Here is a 25,327-nt window from a genome sequence, read left to right on the forward strand (position 1 = left end):
GGGGCCTGTTAACTGTTATTGACCCTATTTCGAAGACTCGCGTCTCCGTCAGAATGAGTTTCGTGCGGTGATACGCAGACAGGAGCGGGGTGTCCCGTTGGTGACGTGCAGATCCGAATAAGAAGGTCTGACTGGTCGGTTGGCTCGTTCATTTTTGTCATGTGCGACATGCATCTAACCACATGCCCATCGCTTATCGTTGTCACCAACGCCAGCATTACCCGACCGACAGCTTCTCCATCGAACAAGCCCCGTGGACAGCTCAAGTTCTCAACAACCACCCCTTTCCGCATGCACTCACAGACGAACCAACTTCCCAACCAACCGCTGTGATATATACGGGTAATCAGTGGATGCAGATCACCATGGAGAGTGCTAAGAACTCGTCAAAGTCGAGCAACATGAAGGAAATTCTTGCTCGACTGGGCGGTGTTTTCCCCATGGATGAAGAAGTTGTTTTGAAGCGTAAGTTCCCCAGTCACTGACTTGAGAACTGGGTGGATGCTAAGAAGACCTATGCGGTAGTTCTACCCATGGGAACGAAGTTGATCGCGGTTGAGAAATTTGGAGTTAGTGCTTTCACAGCCACTGGTCGTATCAAGGCCCTGGAACCAACCGGTGGCCAGAAAGAGTATTTCATCAAGGTAAGAGGTCCTATTGGATGCTGGGTACCTATCGTTCTGCTAGATAAAGCGGATGGTTTATTTATTCAATTCATAGGTTGCCTATGGTGAGCAAGGGCGGGTCATGCTGAACGGGGAAGCCATGTCGTCTCTGATGATCTACGACCTCATGCCGGACTTCATGCCGAAACCCGTTGGATTCGGCGCCTATCAACAAGAGCAAGCTGCGTATTTCTATCTCTCCGAATTCGTGGACATGGTTCGTCGTCCATCTCGTTCATTCGCAGAGCAAGAACTTACTTGCACGAAATAGGATGTGACCACCCCCCCAGATCCCGTTGAATGGACGAAACGGCTAGCTAACATGCACAAACTAAGTCAATCACCAACCGGACAGTTCGGCTTCCCTGTAAAAACCTGTGACGGCAAAACAGCTCACACGACTGACTGGGAAGAGAGCTGGGCCGTCTTTTACCGCACACTCTTCTAGGAGTCTGCAAACGCGACATCGAAGCCAACGGGTCGTGGCCTGAGTTGGAGCTCGCGACAGAACAAATCGCCAACGCCGTGATCCCCCAAGTTTTGGATAACTTGAAGATGTCAGATGATCAAAAGATCAAGCCCTGAATTATCCATGGTGACCTATGGGAGGGCAACATGGGGATCAGCAAAGAGACCAACAAGTCCCTCCTCTTCGATGCTGGATCATACTTTGCCCACAACGAGATGGAACTTGGGCACTGGAGGTGCGAATTCAGTGCCGTGTTCCGTGACAAGAGCTACACGGAACACTACCAACAAAATTACCCTCCTCCTGAGCCTGTGGAGGAGTTTGACGATCGCAACCGGCTGTACAGCCTCAAAGGAGCCATCGTTTATTCCGCTGGCCACCCGCAGAGTTCCATGAGAAAGACGTAGGTGTTTTGACTTGACGGAATCAGTTTCTTTTGCAGCTCGGCTAACCAAGGTGGTAATTAGGGCGTACAACAATATGCTGTATCTCATTGAAAAGTACGCCCCACTGAACAAGGTAGACAAATACGATCCGAACATCGACCCATCCATCACGGGGGCATGCATCGTGCCCCATCTTGCCGAGGGGTTCATTTGAATCGCTAAGCGTATTTCCAAGCATAGTTTATGAAAATATATGAGCAACAGTCATCTACCACGAGCCTCATGGAAAGGCATAGTGTGGCGAAAGACAAAGATGGGAGACATCCAAAGAAGACTTGGGACATCAGGTTGAACATGTGCCCACAATGCATACACTGGATATATAGTAACGAGCGAAGCAAATACTTTTGTGTGTGAACAAGGAGGATGCAGTGAGTGAGGTCAGGGGGGCAGAGCGGCTGGGGAAGGACTAATTCCGACATGGTTGGTGTATTCTAGAAACACTTCGAGTCAAGCGAACAAAGCTCTTCTGATGAGAACAATCAAAAAAGACCAACCTAGACACTGTTGATCAAAACAGGCTTAAGTTAATGTTGGATTGAGAAAAACTGCAAAAAATGGACTCGGATACCGGGAGTCGAACCCGGGGCTGTTGAGAGAGCAGACACTTCTGAGAAGTGAGAGTCAACGATGTTACCGCTACACCATACCCGATTGAATCGTGAATGGTCCGATTTGATAGAAGGTGGGGCGGGGTTGGGGCAAATGATGGGATCATGGACAGCGTTACACAGTACAAAGAGACGACAAAGTAGGCAAAAGTATAGTCATTATGGGGTAGAAAAAAAGAAAACGGTTGTTGATTAGTATTATTAAACATTAGCTTGGGTTATATATGACGGTAAGTCAAGTAAAGTAGGGACTCGGACTCGTCGATCTCGGAGAGACACAGCCATCTTCTGATTTCGCAATGCGAGAAGACAGCCTCACAAACAGATTTTCAGGCTCGGGGAAATGCTTCTGCCAAAATTTAGCATCATATCGAGAGTCCCGAGTAAAGTCGTACGGGTTGTATGGGCATCCGTCACACTCATCATCATAACTGGTGGCCGAGCTCTCTTCCAAATAGCTCGAAGAGGTAGAGGTGGCCGAGTTCACTTCTGAATAGCTCGAATAGGAAGAGCGAGTAAAGGAGGAGGGACATGGGAAGGAGCTGCCTGCAGCGTTCCCATGGGTTATGGTGAGATAAGAAGGATCTACGGTAGGAGAAGTAGCCCAAGTATGCCAGTCGTGGTTGGCTCTCACATATGTCCTCACCGATGGATCAAGAGCTTGGTTGTAGGTGTTAGCAGCATATCGAGACTCAGACTGATCAACAGCTGGGGTCTCGGAACAGGAAACGGTGAAGTAATCATCTGAAGGGGGTACTTCACCAGGTCCCATAAACATCTCCCAGAGGCAGTAAGCCAGGTTCGTGATGGTAGAGGCCATGGCGGAAGAGATGTATGGGGTTGGGAGTTCAGATATGATTTTCCTGACGCACTTGACTACTTCAAGTCGAAGACTCTTACACCAACAAGGCTGAGGTTGTGTGGTTTTGGGTTGCTTGCTTGTTCTTCTGTGTGTGCAGTGAAGTAAGCAAACGGCCTTGTTAGAAAGAATCGTCGACGGTGTCAAGTGTCTGGAAATGGGTTTCGCTGAGGAATGAGGACAGCTAAAACTTTTCGAAGATGAGGCAATCCAGGAGCTTAAGTAAGAAGAGGAACCCTTGTTGACAGTGCCATTGTGTCTACCACAAACAAAGAGCTGGGGCCTCACTGTTATTGTTCCTCGTTCGGCTTCTTGAGTTGCCGACAGTTTGAACATTCAGCGAACAATGATGTTGACCCCCATGAACCCCCACCTAGCCCCCACGCTGAAGACAAAGAAACGAGGATGCTTGGAACGATGAAGCAAAACCGGAAAGACAAGAAGGGTTGTTGATGGGGTCCGGACAGGTGGGCGAGTCTGGGCAAGGTGTCACCTGTTCCAAGCCACATTTGTTACGGCAAGACGAGTGTGGGAGAAGTGCGCGCCACGACTACCACCGGACCATTTGCAGCTTGTGCGCCGTGCCATCACAGCGATTATTAGCATCACCTGGCCAAAGTCTCAGACAGACCGGCGAAAGTGCGGAAGCTGGAGCCCTACTTTCTCTGGTTGGTCCGTGGACCGGGACAAGTGACGACCATGGTCGGCCGTCTGTCTTCGGGTTTCAGCATTCGGAACACAGGTCCGTTGATTGGAGGATAACCTCTCGACAGCAACGTAGAGATGCTTGGTCAAGTCTTCACTGGCATGTGAGGCATGTGAAAATGTTCGTCTCACCACTAGCTTGTTCCATGTGCCCCTCATCCGATGGAACCACATGCTCCCTGGTCAAAAATAGGCCTCAAAGACATGCGAGGGAGGCTGTGATGGGAAAGCTGGTGGTGTGTTAGACAGAGAGGGTGCTCTGTGCCTTGTTCACGCATATGATCGCCCTTCAGCTCGATAGCCATCTACGTAAATGCAGTCCATGTACCCAAACATAGAGAAGCTGAAATATCGCGGGGTACGCGTGCGCATTACTCACATCCCCTTAATCTGTCTTGTTGACCTCTGGAAAACTTTTCAACTGGGATCGAACAACGGCCGGGCCGTTTGGCGTGCAACGGTCGCACATTGAGCTTCCGCTACCACGCAAAGAAGTAACGCTTCTACGCCTTCGATTTCCTTTGCCCTACGGCCTGCCAGAGGTTGGACGGAATTCGGGTCACCTTCCAGCGGCCCTTCCCGCTTTGCCATCTGATCTGGAAGCGGTATCGGCAGGGTTGCGCTACCTCGGCCAAACAACCCGAACCCTTAACTTGACAGGGGACTGGGCACTTGTAATTCACTCAAAACCGACATAACTTCCATTCAAAATCGCCTCGTTGCCTGTATCCCTCTTTTTCCGTCAGAATTCACTCTTCAAAAGACCCGTGACAGCATCACGCACAAACCTCACCTCTTTGTTGTCTCACCAATCCTCAGAACCGACGTTTTGGTGGTCCAAGGCCCACCGATTCCAACCCCTCCAACTTCCCCACGTGGATCCACGTAGTGGGGTCTGTCACCGTCACCGCCCTGTCCAAGCTTCTGACCGCCAGAAACAAGTATCACGATCTCAACAGAAATTCCATCAAGATTTTTCCACACATCTTCCGACTGGCCGGACCCCATCTCCTGGAGTCCTGGAAGCGCCGAAAGGGGAATCTCACCTCCGTCACGAAGCACCATCCGGCAGAGCCCCAGCCTCTAGTAAATCTTCACATCCTTCTGCGGGCCTTCGAGCATTCGATCATCGAGATATTTCCCCGCAACCCGGTGTTGGGGCTCACAAACATCTCGTCGTGAGATTTTAAAATATTTTTGACCCAGCACACACGATTTTCGCATCCCAAGCTTTGGGAACCCCTCCTTTGGGCCTGCATGGACCTGCATTTGCGGGTGTGTGACGTGCCAATAGCAGAGTGGTTGGCAGGCAAGTGACGCATTTTATTTGCCGTGCTGCAGGTCGAGCCGTGGTGTCAACAGCGGTGTCAAACCGTGCAGTTGACGGCTGTCGGTCAATCAGCGCAGCACTCCACTTATATCCACTCGGTGACCAGTTGTTTACACCCGCTCACCAAAGGACCAGGGGCAAGCCCGGGCCCGGTTGGCTTTGACCGCAACTTTTGACGGAACCAAAGTCCTCCCTGCGGTAACCGCCGATCTGGAACACTCCACACCCGCACCGGGGCTCCACGCGGTGAAGGATTCAAGAAGAACGCTTCTCCCGCCTTCCCGTCCCGTTGCTTATTTTTCCCGGTTGGCCTTTTTGGAAACTTTGCCACCAAATTCGTCCCCAATCTAATGTCCCAAGGTCTCGACTACATGACGACAACATGGCTGCCGCTGTACTTCATCTGAGAGAGTCTATCGACCGCCCTGACTCGCGGGTGAGCTTCGCGCAATCTGAAGCTTCCAGCCACTCAACCTATCATAGCTTTCAGGATCTCGATCTTCAGGAACCCGAGGTACCACCACCAGCACCCTCCAATCCTACCTCGAGGCCGCCTGTTCGTTTGCCAGCTCCTGCATCTGTTCCCATTACTCATCAACGTCCACCGGTAGCTTGGGAGATGCGGCGACAGGATTCGGGCTATGAATCAATCACACCAGCCCGCAAGGATTCATTCCCATCTCATCACAAGGGAGCCTCGACAACATCTCTGGCTTCAAGCGGCCGGAAACGTGTCAGGCCTGCCACCCGGCGATCTCCCAGGTCTGCGCCAGCTTCGCAACTCCCAAGAAGTAGCCGCAACTCTGTCTCGCCCTCCCCCGATTACCGACAATCGGAGGAGGTTCAACAAGAGGTTTCCTACTTTCACTTCCCACAGCCGGAATTCACCTCGGGGCCGGCATTGGACGATACCGTCGGCTCTCACAACCCTCGTGATTTCGCTACTGAAGGCAACTACACCCACAAATTTGAGGTTGCGGTCTATCCACCCCCTCCACAGACGACGCATTACTGGACAAGCGATCAGACGCGACGACTTGAGTATGCGGCCATTGATGCCGCGAGCAAGGGCGTTCGCGGCTGGGTTATGCGTCATGTCGTCCCAGAGTGCTTTGTGCCCCCAAGCAAGCGAAGGGTGGGGTTCGAGGACGACAGAGGCAGCGTGATTCGGTACCGCCTTGACCTCGACACGGAGGATGACGACGAGGAGAAGGGGAACTCAGAGTCGAGAAAGGGGTGGAGGACTTGGTTATTCAGCGTCCGGCGCCGTTGAAGGAGCCAACATTCTTTTGGTCAAAATGCAAGGATTGGCGCAACGTTATTTTTTTGGGGCAGCATGGTTGGGGTCACAGAACATCATCGGCGTACATGGCATTTTCAGGGCATCACATTGGGTTGGGCGTTTTATATACCCTGCAGCATTCACTGCTTTGAACTTTCATTTGCTCGTTCATTGCCAACTGACAGGCAAGACTGGTGTCTGGTCGAGGACCAGGGCTATTAACTTTTCGGGCGAAATTACGTTTATTTTAATCGTTGGGGGATGATAATGTCTGGCAGGGTGTTGTTTGTTATTGGATTTTCGACGATCAGGGATGGATATTGAACAAGTTGATGCTTGAGAATGGAGGGGGCAGGGAAAAAGATAGGGCAGAAGAGGATTACCACACACATAGATGGCCACGGAGCCATAGATTGAGTACATAATACTACTAATTTCTTCAGATTCGCCTATGTTCTTGACCCATTCACCTCTGGCTACTGACACTACTCATGGCTCGTGTGTCCCTTCATTGATCTGGAGAAGGTTCTCTCATCGCCTTTATGCTAACCTATGGGTCTAATGCCCACGTTCTGAGAAATTTGATAATGTCACTTGACCCGCTTTTGCTTTGGAGATATTGGGTTGAGAGTTGAGGCTAGGATGTAGTCGAATGACCGCCATTAAATCAAGGTCCTGTCATTTCAGAAGTATCATTGTGTCACTCTTTTGGTAAACAACTATCGACCAAGTACACCATATTGATCATGACGTTGCAAAGAAATGTCTGAGTTACATACTTACACTCTCTAACATTCTTCCATACTGACATCGTAAACAACGAAAAATATCGGTGGGAAGATTGATATCAGCCAAGGTCATTGTATATAGATAATCGATGATGGAATAAACTTAATAGGAACTAATTCAAATCAACATGCTCCTCAATGGGAAATCAATATTATATAAAATATATCGGTCATTATAGACAGTCACCTTACATCCTTAATGTAGTGGTGAAATGCTGTAAAACAATTATCAAGAGCCGGAACAAAGCTAAAACCAGTACGTGACGTTTCCCCAGAAACCATCCCAACCTAATAAACATCGAGTCGACCGCCTGTTTATGCTTTTTAACAGTATCTTCCACAAACGCCATTCAGCCAAGTATATATGCATATATAATAAGAAATAGTGAAACAGATCAAAGGGTATATGCACTGCGCCTGGACACCCACCCTCCTTCATCCCAGCAAAAACAAGTGTGCCACCACCGGAACGACGTCAACGTTGTTCAATTGACAGCCATAATGCCAAGTAATCCGTCAAAATGATCTCGCTCTCCCCCTCGCTCTCTTATCTTGGTCGTCCTTCTCCCTCAAGTACCCTACCCCAGTCCTCGCCGGGGCCGCCTCATCATAACTCGGCAGCTTAGATTGCATTTGAAACCCATCAGCTACCACGTCTGACTCCGCAAGAGGTTCGTCATGGTCTTGGGACTTCTGGGATTTGGTTGTCGATTCCACTTCCTTTGTCCTTCTCTGTGCCGAGCCCATTTGAAACCCGTCGACCACCGTGTCCAGCTCTGTGTCTTCTTCCAAAGATGGATCATGCCCCTGCGCTGCCTGGTATCTAGTGGCAACCATAGCATTTGCCGAGATTTCTCCTACACTCAAGTGGACGCGATTCTGCATTTGAAATCCATCCGCCACTTCTTCTCCATCGTCGCTGGAAGCGATCCTGTGTGGATGGTGTAGTGGTGACATCTCTAATACCAACACCTTTTGCGCGTCCAACTCCTCGATAGTCCGCTGACGTGTCAGAAACCCCCCGTGGACTGGGTGTATACTTTGTGGTGAGGATGGTATGCCTGATGGCGAGCTTGGTTTGGTTGGTGATAGAGGTATCGATGGGGCAAGCGGTCTTCGTGGGATTCTTTGCTGTGCGATTGAGATAGGTTCTGGATCTAGGTGCGCTGCAGGAGGGGGTTGTCGAGGCAACGCAGGTGGTGCTGAAGACAGAAGTGGTTGGCTGGATGGTTGAGAATCTGTCGGATGAGAAGATGTTTCTGTTTGCTGAGATTCGAGACAGAACCCGTGCTCCTGCAGGCCATCATCCGAGTACCCTGGAGTCTCAGAGGTAGGGGAGGAACCAGTTGCAACGCTGGACAACTTGTTTGATGCATCCCAAGTCATTTGGGAATTGGACCAGAGACCCCTTCGCTTTCGGATGGCCACGACGAACAAGAGCGTGAGAACGATGAACATGAGAGTGTAGTTGAAGAAGGCCTCAACTAAGGGTAAGATATCTGTGCGGATACCCGTATGTCCTTTAATGTTTCCAGACCAGATGAGGCTATGGTTTTCATACTCGCTGAGGTTAATGCCCATTGTGACAAGAAGGCGACAGAATGTAAGAATTGTTGATGTCAAATACAAGGCGGCGACCTGGGTATAGTGTTAGCAAGTCCGTCTGCACAGTTGGAGGTTGTCGACCTGCCTTTTTCAGCATGATATTTTCTTTTGTATGATGGAGCACATAGGAGGCAAACCCAAGGATTGGAAGACTGGTGATCCACAAGCAAATGTTGAAGGCATTATGTAGATGGCTTGATTTGATAAGAGAGTCGAAATGAGCATCCTGTGCTCCTGCCTGAAGGGCGAAGTATAAACGCGCTGCTTCGCTGGCCGGATCGAACAATCCATCTGTAACATGGAGATCATTCAACTTCTGTAGCTGTGATCTGTGAGCGATATCAGCTTGGAGACGAACCCCAAAATGCGTAAGAGCAAGAACCAGCAAGATAATGCTTAATGCAAAGGCAGCGAATCTTAGGCGTCTTCGAATAGGTGACTTTTTCGCTCCGTTCAAACACAACACAAAGCCGCTGCCAATCTCGACGAAGGTTATAAAGAGGAGGATATCGGAGATATTCTGAAGCGCGTCGGCGAGAAAGAGAACAAGGGATACCGCTAGCTCAAAGTATTCTGTTTTTGTTATTCTGCCAGCAATGTCGTTGAATCCCCAAATGCTCAAGCCGACTTGGGCCACTTGGCATAATGACGAACTTCAAGAGACATCCAGTTAGCTGAGAGCACACTGTAAAACGAAGCGCTCGGTGTGGTTGCTCACACGATCCAGAACGGGTACACCACCTTCATCCACGCCACTCCCACTCTAGCGGGGTCACCCCTTCGGCGGACGACGCAGAGACTCACAAACCACAGGACGAGCAGTGGTGTGATCCAAATACCCGAAAGTACGGCATGGGCGGCGGCAAAGCCGCTTATCCAGACGTCAAGGTAAAACATACTCATGTTGCCTTGAGGTCGATTAGGCGGGGCGGTCACCAAACCGACACGCCCTCGGTGGAGCACGCAGGTATCGTGAGTAGTCTGTCGTTCAGGCGCCTACAATCCACGGCCGCGAAGCTGAACTGATGAGGTGAAGAATTGTGTTGTGGACGGATGGACTCAAAGTAGGCTAGCCGAATCATTCTGGTGCTGACTGATGGCGGCGGTCTTCAGGGGTCGGCTGGTTCCGCCGTACAAGGCCATCCGCTACATAACCGTTTAGCAAAAGAGCGTAGGAAAGCACTGATGTTGGGCGAGGAAAAAAAGGACGCTGTCTTGACCGACAGTCAGGAACATCGCGAAGCGCGACTGTGCGGCTTGAACCAACAAGGTCACATCCAAACTGGGATCTGATCTGACCCTTGCAGCTTATGGGGGTTTAACGCTTGATAGTATTGGCTGGGTGGAAAAGGGGTCATCCTTCGCCCATGGTGTTAGGTACAAACGTTGAACTGGTAAAAGGAGAATGCCGAAAATATCCATATTGGCGATGTCTCTTAAGAGTCGCGACAGAGGGTTGTTCTCTCTTGCGCCAGGATGCGTAAATGCCCAGATATGAAGCTGGATGGAAATTGATCCTCTGCACTTCATCAAGCTCAAAAGCTCCACTGGACAAAGTTTGTTGCTCCACCGCTGTGCCGCACGTAGTGTTGAGGCAGTGCTCACCCAGACCCGTGATTTGCATTTGGTGATCAGCATCCCGCTTATAACCCTAACCCTTGACTATACTCTTCCAGCTTTCAGGATGTGAAGGGACTTTCCCAAGGGTACAGGACCTCAGAAGAGAAAAGCTAAGCATAACTACAGAATCACCTGGTTATTGGCTTTAGTAATTCGCTTTCCTTATGAGTGCTCCAACACTGCATTGTTAGTAAGGGTTAGGGTTGATAGAAGCTCCTTAGCCCCTGAACAGATTCTCACCCACCAACAACTGGGCTTGATCCCGACAGATTCGGAGAAGGTGACAAATTTTGTCGACAATTCAGCGCTCCAGATCCTCTGAAGCCTGAAGTAAGAGGATTTGTCTTGTAAACTGGCCCCGGTTCCTCCCTCTTGACCGGGTTGACTCATTAGCATTAGGTAGAAGACTTGCCCTGATATCTGAGGTGTCTTACAGGCGTAGTGTAGTGATTTGTGTCGACGGCGAGCCTTGAAGATTGATTCGATTCGAGATAAGGCTAAGTGGATTCCCACATGGCTCTTGCAGTCTGACGCCCTTTCCACATCTGGCGGACCGTTGTCACTAGGTGCATGGTGGTGGGGAAAATCGTTGTTTCCAGTACCTGACTCTATTACATGTCTCAACGCATGTTGTTGATGTTGAGTGCCGCTGGAAGGGACATGGACAGCTCATGGGAATAATGCAATGAGGGTGCAACCCAATATATCTCACATGCAGCAGCTGTTCAACGGCTTCCAGGACAGGCGAGAAAGTCCCCCTCCATTGGCCGAGTGTTCCTCGAAATGGTAGTGGAGTGCGGGGCATCTCGATGTTTGACAGCTGCTGGGTGCCCCCCGCCAGTCGGCAACTCGGAGATCTGTCGACGGCCTGCCCCTCCTTCCCGAGCTTCGGCATCCGCAGAGAAAATCAACAGCGCGCCGGTTGGCTGGAGACGACGATGCGACGATGCCACTAGATGACTAGCGCGGGGCTGTCATTTGTCAACCTTTTGACTGGACCACTGCTGATAAGCCCTGTTATCGCGCCGCTATTCCTCGATGTGGTGGCTGAACGACATGGCGGGGTTGAATGCCCGCGCGCCCACCCCTCCAGAACCCCTTATCACACCAAAGACTCTGATTGACAAATCAGGCGTTTGCAATTCTTATCAATCATCATGGGACGACAGCGGCCGAAGCCGGGCAGGCAAGGAATGCGGGCAGCACGCTGTGGTGATGAAGATGGACAGATGGGAGGCAAGAGAAAAGGGCTATATCTAAGACTGTCCCTCGTCTCACCAGGAAGTTGAGATCTCGATATCGGCACAGCAACTCGAACACTTCTTCTTTCCTTAGTCTCGAAACAACCTTCACAATGGGCTCCATCGTCACCGACCTCCCTCACCCCTTCGACCCTCTCTCTCTGGCCGAGATTGAGACGGCCATCAACATCGTCAAGAAGGCTCACGGCCAAGTCTTCTTCAATGTCGTCTCTCTCCAGGAACCTCGCAAGGCTGAGATGACAGCATGGCTCGCCAACCCCGAGACCACCCCCCGCCCAAAGCGTTTTGCTGATGTTGTGGTGATCGCTCCCGGCGGCAAGGTCTACGATGGTCTCGTTGATCTTGCTGAGGCCAAGATCACCAAGTGGGATCTGTTGGATGGAGAGCAGCCTATTGTGAGATTTACCCCTGTGTGATGTTTCCTCACCTAGCCACTAATTTACATGCTAGATCACCATGGAGGAGCTCCAGCTGGTAGAGCACGTCGTCCGCAAGGACCCCAAGGTCATTGAACAGTGCATCATCAGCGGTGTTGCCCCAGAGGACATGCACAAGGTCTATTGCGACCCATGGACCATTGGCTACGATGAGCGGTTTGGCAACAAGGTGCGGTTGCAACAGGCACTCATTTACTACCGTCCAGACATCGACAACTGCCAGTACCAGTACCCTCTTGACTTCTGCCCTATCTACGATGCCGACAAGGGTGAGATCATTGCCATCGATATCCCCAAAGTCCGCCGCCCACTCAGCAAGGCCCCGCCTATGGACTATCATCCTACTGCGGTGGAGGCCCGTGGTGGTTACCGCACCGATCTGAAGCCCATCAACATCACCCAGCCCGAAGGTGTTTCGTTCAAGCTTACCGGCAGGGAGATTGAGTGGCAAAACTGGAAGTTCCACATCGGCTTCAACTACAGAGAAGGCATCGTGCTCAACAACATCACCTTCAACGACAAGGGCACCGTCCGCCCCATCTTCTACAGACTTTCTCTCGCCGAAATGGTCGTCCCATATGGTAACCCCGAGGCCCCGCACCACCGCAAGCACGCTCTTGACCAGGGTGAGTATGGTGCTGGCTACATGACCAACAGCCTGTCCCTTGGCTGCGACTGCAAGGGCTCCATTCACTACATGGATGCAGAGTTCCCCACCCGTGATGGTGGTCTTCGCACCATCAAGAATGCCATCTGCATTCACGAGGAGGATGCCGGCATCCTCTTCAAGCATAGCGACTTCCGTGACGATTCAGTCATCGTCACCCGTGGCCGCAAGCTGATCATCCAACAAATCTTCACCGCCGCCAACTACGAGTACGTCGTCGCCTGGGTGTTCCACCAGGATGGCACCATTGCCCCTGAGATCAAGCTCACCGGTATCTTGAACACCTACGCCATGCTCGAGGACGAGGACACCAAGGGCTGGGGCACTCAGGTCTACCCCGGCGTCAACGCCCACAACCACCAGCATCTCTTCTGCCTCCGCATCGACGCCAACATCGACGGTCCCAACAACACCGTCTTCGTCAACGACGCCGTCCCCAGCGAGGCCCCCGTCGGCAGCCCCGAGAACTTTTACGGCAACGGTTTCTACAACAAGCGCACCAAGCTCGTGACCGAGGGCGAGGCCATGACGGACTACAACGGCGCCACCTCCCGCGCCTGGGAGATCGCCAACACCAACAAGCTGAACCCCTACAGCAAGAAGCCCGTCAGCTACAAGTTGGTCAGCAGAGAGGTCCCCGGCCTCATGCCCAAGGAGGGCTCCCTGGTCTGGAAGCGCGCCGCCTTTGCCAGACATGCCGTCCACGTCACCAAGTACCGCGACGACGAGCTTTGGCCCGCGGGAAAACACGTCCCCCAGACCTCTGGCGAGCCATCCCGCGGCATCACCGAGTGGATTGGTGACGGCACCACCTCCATCGACAACGCCGACATTGTCCTCTGGCACACCTTTGGCGTGACCCACTTCCCGTCCCCCGAGGACTTCCCCGTCATGCCTGCCGAGCCGATGATGCTTCTCCTCCGCCCTCGAAACTTCTTCGCCGGCAACCCGGTGATGGATGTTCCTCCCAGCTATGCCAGCACCCCGAGCCAGATTCTCGCCGGCAAGCAGGGTGTTTTAGACGCTACTGACAAGCTTAGTACTCTTGCTTTTGCCAACGGCAACGGCGCCAGCTGCTGCAAGAGCAATGGTTTCAATGGCACTCACTAGATTGACAATCGGGAGAATGATGGCATGATATAGAAAGCATTCTTTGGATGAGGAGTTGTTGGTGTATTCTTCTGGCTTTTGTTCTTGGATACCTTGGTTATTTTTGTATTTTTAGTTTTCCCTTTTGGATACCTGTATAAGACAAGTATTATTCACATTCTTTGAGGCACCTTGGACTCCGTGGACGATATGGCATTCCCAATATTGCAAAAAGCCATTTATTAAACCAAATACCACGGGATGGTTGCTTCACTCTTTTTGGGAGACACATGGCTCGTGCTCTGTCCTGTCAACTGGGATCTCATCACACACACATTTAGTCGCGACATTTCAGGCATTGAGTGATGGCGACCCCCCCTTGCATTGCTCAGATTGCTAACCACTCGAAACTCAGCTCAAACAAAAATCTGCTACCCTTTTGATTCTCTTCAAGAATCGCCTAGTTTTCCCTGTGTACACATCATGCCGTCAGGGGTGATATCCGGCTTGTTCTGGAAGAACTCACAACGGAGCATGACAACCTCCCCCCACCCATCGTTGCTCCCCAGTAGATACCACTTCTCCGTGGCAGGGCCCTTCCTCTCACCAGTATTCCACACCTGCGCATCCTCGGTTCCCCACTGCATATCCTTGAAGATCACGGTTCCAAATTCCCCGATGTGGTTGAAATCGCCCTTCTTGTCATCCACTATGATCTCCCCTGGGCGACGCTCCGTCACCCACGCGGCGAACGAACGACAGACGTCGTTGTGATAGTTCCCGATCATGACCGTCTCGTGCTCGCCCGTCCGGCCATTTTTCCAATAGACCCACAAGTTCCTGCTGTCGAGCGTCTTGATCTTGAGGGTGACTTCGTCGCCGGGCTGAATGTCGAACCGCTTGCCGCGCTGCTCGTCGAGCCAGTGCACCGTTGCCACCTCGACGCCGCTGGCGTATGACGAATGAGACCAGGCGGCTATGTCGGCGGTGCCATCAGTCTTGATCTTCATGTCGATGCCAACGGCAGCGGAGGAGCCACAGTTGGCGCCCGTGCCGAGGTGGAGGACGAAGCTGATGTTGGCCTTTTCACTGGTGGCCGGGGGGAAGAACTTGGGGACTACGACAACGCTCTGGAGGGCAGAGATGGGGCTGTTGGTGGTGGTGTTGATAGAGAGGCCGGTCCAGTACCAGCTGTAATCTGTCTTTCTATCCTCTGCGCGGCGGACGGGCTGAGAGACGATGCTGGCGTTGGTGATGGCAAACATCAAAGAGAGAGCCCAGGCGGGCGTGATGAAGTCGAGCTTCATGGCGACTGTGTCGTGAATAAGGTCAAGATTGTTGTCGGTACAAAAATGCGTTGGTCAGTTGCTGGTGTTTCCACTTGGAGGTGTTGGTGGTAGGAGGAAGAAGAGTAAAAGGGAGAATTCAAGAAGAGGGACTATATATACACCCCAGACAGTCATGATGTCCCTTCGGATGGTTCGTACCATTGGACTGCTCCTGAAAATATCAACAAAGATCTCGGTCACAAGGAGCACAGAGTATTCCCCATCTGAAGCAAGACCTGGGCGGAGATCGATCACAAGCTCAAAAACGGAGCAGGATGGAATCAATCGAGCAGAAAAAGCTCCGCCAAATGACCACTGTGTGGTGGATATCATGATATCATTTGAATCCTGCTAAACCGTCAGGTGGTCGAGAGGAGGTTTGAAAGGAAGGTACGATCTTCTTAACATGGGCCGAGTGCTCGGGTAGAGAAGGCATTTATCCAAGGGGGAAGGAGCATTCCAGATCAGGGTTTCACCGTCTTCAAGTCGAGGCAGTACCTTGACGTTGTGGGCAAGTCATTTGGCTCCCAGCGGCATAAGTTCAAAGGGGCTGATTTCAACAGCAGATACACATCATTGAATTCATAACCCAACTTGTTCCCACTTGGATCGAATGAATAAAGACTTGGAACTTCCCGTGCTCTTATAAAACTAATGTCTCCCTAAGCTCTGCCTCACTAACCTGTGTACTCCCTCTCATGACAACATATACGATGAACCCCCAAGTCGTCGTTGTTCTCGCCGTCTTTCAACCAGTCGCCCTTGGCATCGATCCAGCGATTCTAGTACTTTGTACCCTCGTCGGCATACGCGCCAAACTCAAGCCAATAAATAGTCGAGTACGTCGATGGCTAGTACTTTTGACCGTCGCTCCCCACCCATTTCATCATACTAAAGAAGAACTCCCCAAAGTGCGCAAGAATCTGGTGATTGGCCACATAATCCGGCCATTCCGTCACCAACCATCCTGTGTGCGCCTGGTACAACCCCTTACGGATCTTGCTGTGCGTGGTCTCGTATTTCTGCCCCGTCACATCCCACAAGTAGGTCCACGCGGAGAAGGTAATGGGCATGGCAAGGGAGATGCCAGAGACGAGACAGAGAATCGGCAATGCCGTGATGATGAAATGGAATCCCATTTTGACTAATTTGGCCGCGGGTATTGCGGTTTTGTTCCGCAACGCGCTTTGAACCTAGAAGATTTGGGTACAGCCCAGCTAAAAGCAGAAGGAAATAGAGGCAAGGCCGACTTGAACAGGAAGAGAAGGTCATCTATATAGGTTTTTGACCAACAAAGTGAATCGGTTGGAGCATTGAGCCCCATTCTTTACGTGCTCCATGAAAAACCCGCTCGTTGAGGGCTTGGGATGACTCGAGCAAGAAGGCTCTGAACCGTGGGAATTGGGGCTCCCTTAACCTAAATGACCGATGTGAAGCAGGATATCCCCACCGCAGGAGCATGGCAAGAGCACCTCTCGGGTTGCGTGTAAGCCAAGTACCTATCCAGGCTGCTCCAAGCTTCTTTACTGCTCCCAAATATCTTACCACCAGTGAATCCAACCTAGTCACTCCATACCAACCCTTCCAGTCCCTGCTCCCCGTTCTCTTGTTCCTCCATACCCCAACCCTCCATAACAGCCAACCCCTACTCATCCCCATCCGCCCGCTCCCCAATAAGAAACTGATCACGCACCAACCTGTCAACCTCCTCCGAACCACCATCCCCCACCTCCCCCAGTCTCACCACCGCCTCCTCCAACCTCCTCACCCTCTCCCCTCCTGAACGCCAGCCTCCTCATTCCCATTTCACTCCTCTTCACCCACCTCCTCTCCGCCTTTCGAAACCTGCCCATCCTCCTCTTCAACTCCTCAGCATTATCCACACACCCCTCACACTCCCTCCCGTTGAATCTAAAAAGCCCACACCCAGTACACCACTTCATTTCCTCCCTCTTGCTCTTCCACTCCTCATACGTCCCCCAAATCTCTCCCAATCCCGCAAAATTCTTAAAGTGACTCGGATGCCTTCGGCGCTTCACGCAACTCCAGCAGAAATTATTATAGTCCGCAGGTGTAGTACCCCAATCGAACCAAAGGCCCTTGGCCTCCAGCACCCAGGGCAAGCAACACGGTCAAAGTGGGAGGTCGCACCAGCGGCAAAACAGGCCGGTCAGCCAACACGGGCAGATTATAGCACCTGCGCCAGGTGGTGGCTTGCAACAAGTAGAGCGACGAACAAGCCAAGGCCGGGTCTGGAAGCAAAAGGCGAAAGTACTTCGATACCCGGGACAGCGCCATCAACTCCTGGTAGGGCAGCAATGACAGTATCTTCTTGTGGAGAGGCAAGTCCAGTTTTTCAAACGGGGAGAGACGGAGCGGTTCGCTGGAGTAGGGAACCCAGCGGTCTGGGTGCATGGCTATGGTGTTGAAAGGGGGGCAGATGATCCAAGTGTGAGGGGTGGGTTTTTGTCTGGTGCTGGGGGATAGGCGGTGGGTGGGTGGTGATGATGGTTGAGGGAGTGGTTGCGCCACAGGAGGGAGGAGCGACCCAGTCCCGTTCTTGATGGCCTCTTTTGCTTTCTTCAGCTGTTCATATTGTTGGTCGTACGCGGCGAGGGTGTTAATGTAGGGGCCCTGGGGAATTGGCTGTCTATGGGCATAGCGGCAACGTTGGCTCTTGAGCCTCCCCACCTCTCGCATCGAAGGCAGAGATACCACATCAGACCCTCTCTGGGGGCGCCGGTTCCCGGTGGGAGGAGCTTGTGTTTGATAAAACAATCGCAGCATACCTTTTGCTTCTTGCCGATGAGATCTTGACCGTATTTTCCTTTGGGACCGGTACGACGAGGGTCAATGATGGACTTTCTCGCGTGAAGGTGGGCACGGTAGCATGTAAACCTCTCGACTTCGTGACAGAAGTTGATTTTGGAAGAGTTGGGAAGCAAGGTATCAGGGTCGAGAGAGCAGTGGAAAGCCTGGCAGGTCTGCTTGAGGTGCAGGAGATCGCCATAGTCGAGATGGGTTGCTAGTTGAAAGGGGATATCGAGGGGTAAAGTCGTTAGAGTGAATGGTGCTGTGTCGGGCAAGGGCAGAGGTGTACGTTGCGCCATGGTGATGACAGTCGAGGGTGACGAGGAACGGGGAAAACAGTAACAACTGGAAAATAATAAGTGCCCTCGTGCGGGTTGGAGAGCTGGCTCTTCTCACCGCTACAAATATGACCCCACTCTAGATACCTACTGGTTTACAAAGGGAGGGTTGCTTCTGGTATATATTGCGGAGACGGTCTTGTTATCTCAGGAAGGTCAATTCAACAACGCTAGTCGTCAGGCAACACATCAAAGTTGTGCCGAGTCACCCCACCAGTGCTTGGGACTTGAGAGCGAACCGGCTTTGGCTTTGCTGGCCCAGTCACTTCCTCTCGTCCCTCCCCCACAATCTCGGGATGCAGGCGATGGGCAGCAAGCATACCTGGCTAACCCAATGGAGGAACGAGGTAAATACATCTCAATGATACCTAATCAAAATTAGCAAAGTTTTAGGTAGTATAAAGACAAGCAACACAACGCTGGACATCTATTTCAACCTAAAACATGTCCTTGATGTGCTGATACACGCTCTCATCGCCCAGTCCAACGACCCCCTGGACAAGCCCGAGTCCCTGACCCATATGCATATTGTTCCCATATCCCAAATCACCAGCAGACATTGCGCCGGTTTCCAAGCTCATACTCCTCATCCCTGCCGTCGTCGGCACACTCCCGTTTACACCCAGTCCTGCATAGCCCTCGTAGATCCTCGACATTTCGGATTGCAATCTCAGGCCATTAGTCCGTTCGTCCACGTGCATCTGCTGTTGATGAGGCGTAGAAACAGCTGAGTTCGGGTGATGGCTCATCTCGCTGCCCCTAATCTGCGGACTGAACGGACTCATGCTACTATGGCTTTGAGCGACCCCTCGGACTGAGGGCACTGTGCCAGCAGTCCGCGGGCTGCTTTGGCTGATGCTATGGCTCCTGCTTTGGTTGTAGTCACTCGTGCTTTGATGACGATGTAACTGAGCAGCAGAGCCAGTCTTGGAGGGCTTGGTGGCCGAGGGCGAGGCAGCAAAGTCTTCCTCGAGACCGAGCCGAGGTGCAACGGCTTTGAGAGACCGTATCGTGCGCCAGAGTCGGTGGGACACCCATGATTTAGAGGACATGTCCCGTACGAGGTCGAGAGCCATGTAGAACTCTACCCGGCAATGCGAGCTGAACTCGACAGGGGCATGGGTGGAAGCGAGAAATAGAACGGCAATAGATGAGGTCAAGAACTGGTGGTAGAAGACCTGGCAGCGACGATAGAGACTCGTGGTTTGGTTGATGTGTGCCAGTAGCCGGATTGTTTGTTTGGCAAGGTCAACTGCTTTCTCAGCCCGTTGCATATTCTCGGCGATGCTTGTGGCGCTGTGCAACACAGGTGTATACAGCCAGATGCGGACCTAGAACATGAAGTTAGCATAGGTTTAGGTTTGGATGACCAGGACAAAAAGCACGCATACCTGATTCAGCCTCAATCTCGTCCATATTCTCACCCGCTGAACTTTATCAGTGGGACCACTAGGCATAGCAATCCTGTCACCATCGGATGGGTCTGTCTGGATCTCAGCTGGCACACTCTCATACCACTCCCAAATTTCCTGTTCCAGCGGCTCAAAATTATGAGCCTTCAAACCTCGGATAACAGCTGGCTCAAAGCAATCCACCAACTCCCAGATCTTGGCCGCTAGCTTGGAGTACCCAACCATTGCTACTAAAAAGGGGTAGTCATCCTGTACACGTCAATGTCACTTCACTTTTGTGGTTTGCACACAGGAATTAAGACATACCGGCTTAGGTAACCCGGGATCAATCTTGTCATCATGATACACAAACGGCAGCCCGGTGCTGAAGCTCCATCTCCGGTCCAGAACATAGACGCTCCAGAAGGTCAGGAGTGCATTCCTTCTCACCGTTGGATCGGTGATATTTTGCAGTCCTTCCCTTCGGTGGAGACCCAACTCGAGACACAGCCTTCCTACATGCCCAACCACTCGCCAGGCCAATACCTCGTCGTTAGACAAGTATCGATACCCGGCTACCAGCGCTAAGAACGGTAACTTGACGATATCGGCCGGCTCACTCATGAGCATTCGGTCAATGATCGGCTGTATACTCTCGTATAAGCGGGCGGCGCGCGCACTATTGCCGTGTTCCTCCACCACCAGGGCGCAGCAGAGGACAATCTTGAGGACTAATGTTTTCTGATCGTTAAGGTCCGGCAAAGTTTGCTGAGCGGCAGAGGAGTTTAGTTTGACAGTTGCAAACCATGGGCCAAGCGATTGGGCATGTTGTTTGACAGTCTCGATGGGTATCACAGGGTACATGGCCCCAACTTCTTCCTCATGTAGCTCGCATAACCGCAGCATTTCTGCTTCGTCGAATTCCAGGATAGGATCACGAGGGACAGCTGAGGGTGGAGAGGAGGATGCCAGTGGCGGAGGGGCTGCTAGGGGAGCTAGGGCCGGCGATGGATGCGGTGTTGGCTCTGTAGGCTGAGAAACGCTGTCCTCAGCCACGTCGGTATACCCCATTCTATGGAGCGTACTCTTGGCTACATCGACAGTGAAGGCGATGCTCGTCGGTCCATGGAATGAGGATGGCACACGGTACCCAAGACGAGGCCTGGTCAGCGGAGGAAGGGTGGGAATGGGTGAGGGACTGCCTGTGGTTACTGGCGGAGGCAGGATATGATCGTGAATCGGGGCTAGACGCAGACTTGAAGTTTCCTGGCGAAGAGCATTCATGGCGCTGAAGAGATTGTCGACCTGTTCTTGCAGCCGAGTCACCTGGGCCGACATGTCCCTGAACTCATCCGAGTCCTTGAAGTTGGGACAGCAGTTGGGCGCGTACAAACATTGTAGGTTGAGGTTGCCACATCGGTGACAGGGCGTCTGGCCGTTGCATTTGATCTTGCGGCGTTTGCACTCATTGCTATCATAAAGGTCAGAAACCAGGGTTGGAAGGGGTCTGAGACATAATATATGGCAGAAAACATAGCCCGACGTCGTACGATTCCAGAACGTGGCATGGGGCCCAATGCGGGACAGAGTCACATCGAGAGAGGAACAGCCTTACCAGGCGATCGAGGTGTACTGGATGACAGGGTTAATACAAGTGATCATAAAGGGTAGCTGCAGCTGTGCTGTAGGAGCGACGCACTCTATTCCGCTTGCTCCTTTGCTGCTTGGCAGACACTTCACCATCCTCATCTGGCTCTGCCCTTCTTTTGGCATGGGAGGTGGTCGTGTTGGCGGACGTGGTGCCGCCTCCGTGCGACGACTCGAGTGGGAGTGGTAAGGCAGGTTGCGGTGCGGAATTGTCTCCGAGGGCGGAAAGCGACGACAGAGGCCCACTGGGAGAATAGGCTGCTGGCGTCGACAGGCTCAATCCTGGAGCGGCAGATGACTGCGGAGCCAGGAACGAGCGCAGGTCGCTCACTTGGGTCTCAAGATGTTCCATTGCAACACATGTGCCTTTTCTCCTGAAAGACCTCCCGGACACGCTCTCGTTTTCCACCTGAGAGCCAGCGAGCTGAGCAAAGGGGACAAGCCACCCAAATGTCAGCACAATCCCTTTTGGCAGCGCGTCCACGTGATAAGGATTGCCGCTCTTTTCCGCCCTTTTGTCCTTCCAACTTCCTCTTGCTGTGTTCGATGCCCTGGCACAATCGTACGCCATTCCAGATTGGTGCTAGTTTGGCTGGTAAAGCGGAGATCCCCGCGTTCTCCGGGGAAGCTATGACGCCTTGGCACGGCTCCCAGATATCGAAGCAACGACCAACATTTGATGCGTGGACGCCTACAACAAAGAATGATCCTACGTCTATTCTTCAACACCAAAAAGGCCTCCGGACTATTTTACAGTAATCATCTCTGTGGGCCACCATAGATTGTTCCTGAACAGCGCCCAAACCCAACACGTACTCCCTTGCCGTCATCAGCACAAAATCCTCTCAGTGTAATGCTGTCACCATCCTTCAAAAACGTTCTGGCATTCATCCCGGCCAGCAATACTTCCTTCTTCCCGTTCTCAGTCATCTCCAGCAAGCTCCCCCTCTCCTCGACACCACCTGGGCCACTAATTGTCCCAGATCCAAGCAAGTCACCAGGACGCATCGAACAGCCACCCAGAGTATGATGCGCAATCATCTGTGGAAATGACCACATCAAATACTTCGAGCTTGTCCTTCCAATGGTAGTTGTGCTCCCATCAGCAGCTATAAAGTATATGTGTCAGTCTCATCCCCTCTTCCAGTTGACAATAACCAGGTCAACAGCACTCACTTGTCAAATCGACTTCCAACTTAATGTCAAACACTGTTTTATCCTCCTCGCCCTTCAAGTACTCTTGCAGTTCGGTCTTATTATCAATCTCGGTCTTCACCTTGAACGGCTCTAGCGCATCTGCCAGCACCACCCAGGCACTAATTGTCGTCCCGAAGTTCTTGCCATTGAACGGCCCCAGCGGCACATACTCCCAGGCCTGAATATCCCTCGCGCTCCAGTCGTTCAGGAGCACATAGCCAAAGATGTACTCCTCAGCCTGTTTCACATCTACAGACTCGCCCATTTTGTTAGGTTTTGAGATGAAGCACCCAAGCTCAAGCTCGATATCCAGTTTCCTCGTAGGCCCAGTCACAGGTTGCTTTGGCTCAGCTTTCGGGTCCAGCAGTATCTGACCTACTGGCCTCCGAATTGGCGTCCCATCCACCACGATACTCGATGCCCTACCGTGGTATCCAACCGGTAAGTGCGTATAATTTGGCTGGAGGGCGTTTTCTGGCCCGCGGAACATGACACCAACCGCATAGGCATGGTGATAGCCTGCGTAGAAGTCGGTGTAGTCTCCAATTTCCATTGGAAGGTGCATCATAACATCGCTCAGCCTGCTCAAGGTTTTGGTCCTGGCATTCTCGTCATCCCTGAGGAGCTCTGCATATGGCGTGTCTTTGCGTAATAGATCCTGGAGTCCTTTTCGTACAATTCTGTGCACCGGCCGTCCAAGAGCAGCAAAACCGTTGAGGGTGGGTTGGCTTAGAGCATGGTCAAGCTGATCAATATCAACACCTGAGAAGACGTCGGCGAGTTTCTCCTTGTTCACTATGGCCAGCCATGTTTTCAAGTCCAGTGCAAAGCCTCCAATGGCGATGGCTGGGCGGAGTGTTTGGTCCTCCGGAGTGCTGATGATGCCGAAGGGGATGTTGGCGAGAGAGAAGTCATTTGAGGGGCTGTAGTGGGAGATCCAGGATTCGTTAGCCATCTTGTCCGTAACTCGTAGTGCTTGGTCGTACAGGTGACTTTTGAATGAGTTGAAAGAGCTGTTCTAAACATTTATGGCTTATGCCGCTTGAAGAAGGGTGGTGCTTGAGTAACTCCAGTGCGGGACTGGCCCGATGGAAGCCGAGCACCCCACATTGGCCCGTTCCCCGCGATTCCACAGTTCCTTCGGCACTGCATGAATCCGCTCTCGGCCCGCAGCGACTAGACTGCCGGTAGGTAGCAATTAATGAACATTAATTTGAGGTTGTACGAAGTACCTGGGGATGTTGGTAAACATTCTGTCGAAGGAAAGAAAAATGAAGAAAAAAACAATTGACCCAGGCCTCATTAGCTTGAATGGACGTGACCTCACCTGCTCACTCATTGAATCGCGTCCCAACACACAGCCTCCCAGATCTTCATCAGATCCCAACATCCACATCACACCTCTCGCCCACATCCCACCTCTCGCCCACATCCCCCATCATCTCTCATATCATAATCCCAAACAACCTCGTATACCTCTCCACCGGCAACCCCTCTTTCTTCCCCTCCCACGCCGCCAGCCTCGCCGCCGCCTTCGTCTGCCTTATCAACTCCCCATCCCTCACCAGCCAAAACGAAACCTCACACCCTTCACCCCCCAGCTCCTCAATCCTATGCTGCAACTCCTCCCACAAGTTCCGATTGGCATACTTCCTGCCCGACCTCCCAACCTTCGACTTCCTCCACTGCCTACCCACCCACCTAGGCAACCACTCCGTAGCCCCCTTGACGATATACTCCAAATCCGTCAACACCACCACCCTCCTCCACCCCTCCCCATGCCAACTCCTAAACTGCAACGCCGCAATCACAGCGCGGAGTTTAGCCCGATTGGAACTGTGATCCATTACATCACCCTGGGGTTCCTCCTCAAGACGGAAGGCAATTGTCCCGGTAATGGGCCCATTGTACTCCTCTGACAAAGGGAGCATCACAGCCGCATTTGGGGTGCCAGGTGAGTTCTTGGGCTTGAAGGAGGAGCTGCCAATGGGAGGGGAGGATTTATCCGCGTGGCGGCCGTTATTGATACATGACGCGTCGATAACAAGTAAAAATTCCCTGCTGTTAAACCTGTTGACGAAGCGAGGGTGGACTCGGTGGTCGGGGGCGCGGACGGTTTGCAAGGGGAAGTGTTCTTCCGGTGTGAGGGAGGGGTCTTCCGGGTGGAAGATCGAGGCAGGCCTGATGCGAGAGTGACGAGTGAGTCTCTTCCTCGAGAGGAAGAATTGGGTGTTGGCGGGGTCAGGGGAGGCGATGAAGATGGCGAGCTCTTCGTTCATTGTTGGGAGCTGAAGCGGGGTTGGGACGTTTGGTGTTCTGAGAGGTGAGGTGAGGAGGGCACGACTAATGACTTGCGGCAGGTTGTTGCGTTCTTGAATGCGGACTCCTGGCAGCATCGGCCAATCAAAAGGGAGGAGGGGACAACCAATCAGAGGAACAGGAAACAGACCTACCAGGAGAGGATCATTGGGTTCAGAGTATGATCCAGGAAACGATCCGGCTCTAGGGATCATTAATGGAAGATAATAATCCAGGAAAATGATGGTCTATATATACGGAGGAACTAAATAGCTTATAGATAGTTCCGCAGTATGTAATACAGTTACATTCGTTGTTTTCAGACTATTGTGATAGAGACAAGCCATTGTTGTGCACTGTTTAACTGTACCGAACCAGTATTGTTCAGAAGCGCCTTCGACTAGTATCCCTTTCAGAGGTTCTGGATAGGGGTTCGTCACACATAGAGACCTACATCTTTCGCCAGATACCGGATATGTGCA

At 52.1% G+C, this 25,327-nt stretch overlaps 9 protein-coding genes and 1 non-coding gene across 10 annotated transcripts; 5 read left to right on the forward strand and 5 right to left on the reverse strand.

Annotated features, from left to right (window-relative positions):
- Window positions 1-55: 55 nt before the first annotated feature.
- Window positions 56-936, forward strand: QC763_0064630 (uncharacterized protein; the record flags this gene model as incomplete). Its single annotated transcript, XM_062905897.1, has 3 exons — window positions 56-465; window positions 586-644; window positions 721-936. Exons 1-3 carry the CDS (start codon window positions 183-185, stop codon window positions 934-936), a joined length of 558 nt encoding a protein of 185 aa, XP_062765612.1. The 5' UTR covers window positions 56-182.
- Window positions 937-1,280: 344 nt separating this feature from the next.
- Window positions 1,281-2,062, forward strand: QC763_0064640 (uncharacterized protein; the record flags this gene model as incomplete). The annotated part of the gene is made up of 2 exons (XM_062905898.1): window positions 1,281-1,537; window positions 1,602-2,062. The coding sequence occupies 2 exons, from the start codon at window positions 1,281-1,283 to the stop codon at window positions 1,732-1,734; spliced, it is 390 nt and encodes a 129-aa protein (XP_062765613.1). The 3' UTR covers window positions 1,735-2,062.
- An 80-nt stretch (window positions 2,063-2,142) lies between these two features.
- QC763_0064650 lies at window positions 2,143-2,234 on the forward strand. Its single transcript has one exon. It is a non-coding gene; the product is annotated as a tRNA-Glu (tRNA).
- Window positions 2,235-5,467: 3,233 nt separating this feature from the next.
- Window positions 5,468-6,358, forward strand: QC763_404160 (uncharacterized protein; the record flags this gene model as incomplete). The annotated part of the gene is made up of 1 exon (XM_062912061.1): window positions 5,468-6,358. One exon carries the CDS (start codon window positions 5,468-5,470, stop codon window positions 6,356-6,358), a length of 891 nt encoding a protein of 296 aa, XP_062765614.1.
- A 1,313-nt stretch (window positions 6,359-7,671) lies between these two features.
- On the reverse strand, window positions 7,672-8,736 carry QC763_404150 (uncharacterized protein; the record flags this gene model as incomplete). Its single annotated transcript, XM_062912060.1, has 1 exon — window positions 7,672-8,736. One exon carries the CDS (start codon window positions 8,734-8,736, stop codon window positions 7,672-7,674), a length of 1,065 nt encoding a protein of 354 aa, XP_062765615.1.
- A 2,311-nt stretch (window positions 8,737-11,047) lies between these two features.
- Window positions 11,048-14,072, forward strand: AMO1 (peroxisomal copper amine oxidase). The gene is made up of 2 exons (XM_062912059.1): window positions 11,048-12,037; window positions 12,093-14,072. Exons 1-2 carry the CDS (start codon window positions 11,735-11,737, stop codon window positions 13,854-13,856), a joined length of 2,067 nt encoding a protein of 688 aa, XP_062765616.1. The 5' UTR covers window positions 11,048-11,734; the 3' UTR covers window positions 13,857-14,072.
- Window positions 14,073-14,284: 212 nt separating this feature from the next.
- On the reverse strand, window positions 14,285-15,142 carry QC763_404130 (uncharacterized protein; the record flags this gene model as incomplete). The annotated part of the gene is made up of 1 exon (XM_062912058.1): window positions 14,285-15,142. One exon carries the CDS (start codon window positions 15,140-15,142, stop codon window positions 14,285-14,287), a length of 858 nt encoding a protein of 285 aa, XP_062765617.1.
- A 3,607-nt stretch (window positions 15,143-18,749) lies between these two features.
- Window positions 18,750-21,921, reverse strand: QC763_404120 (uncharacterized protein; the record flags this gene model as incomplete). Its single annotated transcript, XM_062912057.1, has 5 exons — window positions 18,750-19,643; window positions 19,704-19,973; window positions 20,031-21,174; window positions 21,319-21,335; window positions 21,403-21,921. 5 exons carry the CDS (start codon window positions 21,919-21,921, stop codon window positions 18,750-18,752), a joined length of 2,844 nt encoding a protein of 947 aa, XP_062765618.1.
- A 188-nt stretch (window positions 21,922-22,109) lies between these two features.
- QC763_404110 (uncharacterized protein) lies at window positions 22,110-23,502 on the reverse strand (the record flags this gene model as incomplete). The annotated part of the gene is made up of 2 exons (XM_062912056.1): window positions 22,110-22,459; window positions 22,527-23,502. 2 exons carry the CDS (start codon window positions 23,500-23,502, stop codon window positions 22,110-22,112), a joined length of 1,326 nt encoding a protein of 441 aa, XP_062765619.1.
- Window positions 23,503-23,992: 490 nt separating this feature from the next.
- On the reverse strand, window positions 23,993-24,826 carry QC763_0064720 (uncharacterized protein; the record flags this gene model as incomplete). Its single annotated transcript, XM_062905899.1, has 1 exon — window positions 23,993-24,826. One exon carries the CDS (start codon window positions 24,824-24,826, stop codon window positions 23,993-23,995), a length of 834 nt encoding a protein of 277 aa, XP_062765620.1.
- Window positions 24,827-25,327: the final 501 nt, after the last annotated feature.

This window comes from Podospora pseudopauciseta, chromosome 4 (genome assembly GCF_035222475.1).
Source record: "Podospora pseudopauciseta strain CBS 411.78 chromosome 4, whole genome shotgun sequence".
NCBI classification, from domain to species: domain Eukaryota; kingdom Fungi; phylum Ascomycota; class Sordariomycetes; order Sordariales; family Podosporaceae; genus Podospora; species Podospora pseudopauciseta.

What these genes read in the sequence shown, in the direction of transcription:
- AMO1 (XM_062912059.1), top strand. Translation starts at nt 11,735, where the DNA reads ATGGGCTCCATCGTCACCGACCTCCCTCACCCCTTCGACCCTCTCTCT. An exon ending in TGGATGGAGAGCAGCCTATT is followed by an intron (nt 12,038 to 12,092) that starts GTGAGATTTACC and finishes TTTACATGCTAG; the next exon opens with ATCACCATGGAGGAGCTCCA.